The sequence below is a fragment of the Sinocyclocheilus rhinocerous genome, unplaced genomic scaffold (assembly GCF_001515625.1).
Source record: "Sinocyclocheilus rhinocerous isolate Xijiao unplaced genomic scaffold, SAMN03320098_v1.1 C36968591, whole genome shotgun sequence".
Taxonomy (NCBI): Eukaryota; Metazoa; Chordata; class Actinopteri; order Cypriniformes; family Cyprinidae; genus Sinocyclocheilus; species Sinocyclocheilus rhinocerous.
This window is the reverse complement of record NW_015787051.1, coordinates 1-2,935: the sequence shown is the minus strand read 5'-3', so window position 1 is coordinate 2,935 and position 2,935 is coordinate 1. Positions and strand designations below refer to the sequence as shown.

At 35.9% G+C, this 2,935-nt stretch overlaps 1 protein-coding gene across 1 annotated transcript; it reads left to right on the top strand.

The window, feature by feature from the left end:
- Window positions 1-6: 6 nt before the first annotated feature.
- On the top strand, window positions 7-1,394 carry LOC107736768 (focal adhesion kinase 1-like; the record flags this gene model as incomplete). Its single annotated transcript, XM_016548125.1, has 4 exons — window positions 7-75; window positions 269-369; window positions 769-858; window positions 1,186-1,394. Coding segments are annotated over exons 2-4 (324 nt in total), but the record flags the coding sequence as incomplete, so codon positions are not given.
- Window positions 1,395-2,935: the final 1,541 nt, after the last annotated feature.

The window sequence follows — 2,935 nt, the reverse complement described above, 5'->3', positions numbered from 1 at the left end:
AGCATCACTCATCCTGTTTTCTTACCAGCTCAGCACAGCTCTTGCATACCTGGAGAGTAAACGCTTTGTACACAGGTAAGTGTCCACGTCGTGCAGGCCATCATAATTGATAATGAACAGCACCCGTTTCCTGTTGAACGTTTCTGCAGACAGGATCCCCATCTAGTAGCATTTCTGCGTGCATATTTATTATGGAAATAAGGTAGAAAGAACAGCTCTTATAGATGTCTACTCAGCACATTCTAAAGTAAAGTCTCTCTTTTTTTAGGGACATTGCGGCACGGAATGTTCTGGTGTCCTCAGTGGACTGTGTGAAGCTGGGAGACTTTGGTTTGTCTAGATACATGGAGGACAGCTCTTATTATAAAGGTATTAATGTACCCTCTTTAGTACAGATCAGAAAGCCAACACAAAAACATTATTGCTTCTGAATGTGAAACATTCAATATAATATAGTAAATTAAATATGAAAATTAAATTAATTGGATGATATTGAGTTACTTTGAGGCATTTTTTATTTTTTGTTCCAACTGATGAACAGCAAAAGCATTGACAGCATATCAAAGTTCTTTCCTACTTTAAATTGTGCAACAATTATGTTCACAAACCATAATAAAAAGAGTGTTATCATCCGCTTGTGTGAATGCTAAAATAGTTTTAATTATCGTTATCTTTCTTGGTGTGAATGAGTCTTTACACCTGACTGAATGTACAGACCTCTACTCATTTTCGTTCACTCTCATTGTCTCTTTCTCTCTCTCTTCACAGCCTCTAAAGGAAAACTACCTATTAAATGGATGGCGCCAGAGTCAATAAACTTCAGACGTTTTACCTCAGCCAGCGACGTGTGGATGTTTGGTAAGTGAGTGTGTGTTTTACTTCGATGAATTCCTGTTAGAAACAGAGAAACTCAGTCTCTTTTGCATGTTCAGACAATGAAAAGTTAGCATTAGCATTATGCATGCAGTGCATTTGGGACATTTCTAAAATGTGTGTAAAGAGAGCATTTTGCAGAGTAGAATTGGATTTTTCCATTCTGTGTGTGTAGCGACAGTTTAATGAATAGTGTCGATCAGGAAGTGACAGCTCTTGTTTTATAGCCACCTTTAATTAGTGCTAAAGTTGAGTCATTAGAGGTGGAATCTTGCAGTTGTCTTCATGTGTATCTAACCTCACTTGTTTCAGGGGTGTGTATGTGGGAGATACTAATGTATGGAGTGAAGCCGTTTCAAGGCGTAAAGAATAACGATGTGATAGGCCGGATTGAGAACGGCGAGCGTCTGGCGATGCCACCCAACTGCCCACCAACCCTCTACAGCCTGATGACCAAGTGCTGGGCATACGACCCCAGCAAACGACCACGATTCACCGAGCTCAAAGGCCAACTAAGGTCAGTCCACACTTTGCACAAATTTTGCTCCACTCGTTATGAACAGCTATTATTGATTCAATTCTATTCTTGAATTGTTGGTCATGATTTTGAATATTTCTTTGTTGGCATATGTAAAACTTGATATATTAGTGGACGTCTCCACACTTACATTAACCCTACTGGTTTAGAGTCTCATGACCACAGTAAATGAATCTGCCTAATAGCAGTAGAGGGCGCTGTAATGCTCTAGATGTCTGACTACAGTGTTTTTTGACTAACAATCTTTAAACAAAATCAGTCTTGTACATCAAGTAGAGATTCAGCCCAACATGAACCCATACTTGATTGCGAATAGACCTGTAAAGCAATTTACAAGAATTTGACAGCAAAACTGTGGTCATTTACTAATCTGGTTTAGGCCTGTATGGCTCCAATACATAGCTTTGTGTATATTATAAAGATGCTGTACATTTACCATGGTTGTTACGGTTTCATGTAAGTTGTCCGTATCTGTATGTGCACTCTATTTCACATTTTCTGAAGTTCAAGATACAAGAGCTTTATGTGACGTCAAGCTGATGCACACTATAATTAGATTAGATTGGGAGGTGGAATATTTTCTTTACTTTACTCTTTACTAGTTGGTGTCATTACATTGGGTTTATACTTATGTTGTACTTTATATTAATCACAAATCACAAATTTTATATGCATATTTTACTCTTTACTTTTTCACTTTTTATATTTAGATTATTAATAGTTAATATAAAGCAAATGTTCACTGAACATATTCATTGGAATTATTATTTTATTTGTTACACTATTTTATAATGTAACTTGCAGTTGCGGGATTTCTAAAATAAAAAAGACTATTTATTTATTTATTTGGGGGAAAAAATCATGCTTAATTTCAATGATTATTTATTAAATTGATCAACAGTGACAGTAAAAACATGTAGAATGTTAAAAAATTTCTGTTCTGATTTCTATTTCCAATAAATGCTGTTCTATTTAACAGTTATTTTAAATTGTACTAATAACATTATTAAACATTGATACATTTTAGTGACCATAAACTTTTGAAAGGTAGTGTATATGTAAGTGTAAACACTCAGAAGGGCATTTTAGAGGAAGTTTACTGTTTTTATTCTCGAGTTTTTATCTCTTTCTGAAACTTTTAGGCATGCACATACACACACACACACACACACTCACACTCCCTGCATCCTTCATGATACAATAGTATTGAGTTCCCAAATGTCTGTTCATGTCCGCACATGCAGTCAGTTCCCGTAAATGCTGATGGAAATGGGAAAAAACGAGCTGTACTCTGACAGGCCATCAAACACCTGAATCCCTAATAATCTGAGGAATCTTGTCTGCCTTCAAAAAAAACATCCAAGTTTTCTATTTGCAAAAACAGATTTGACAGCACTAGATGTTTCCAAGATCTCAAGTTATACACAGATGTCCCAGATATCCAGATTGAGGCAGATATGTCATGTTGCATCTCAAATATAAAATTAATTCCTTTTTAGGTATCTTGGATGGAGTGAATTTTTT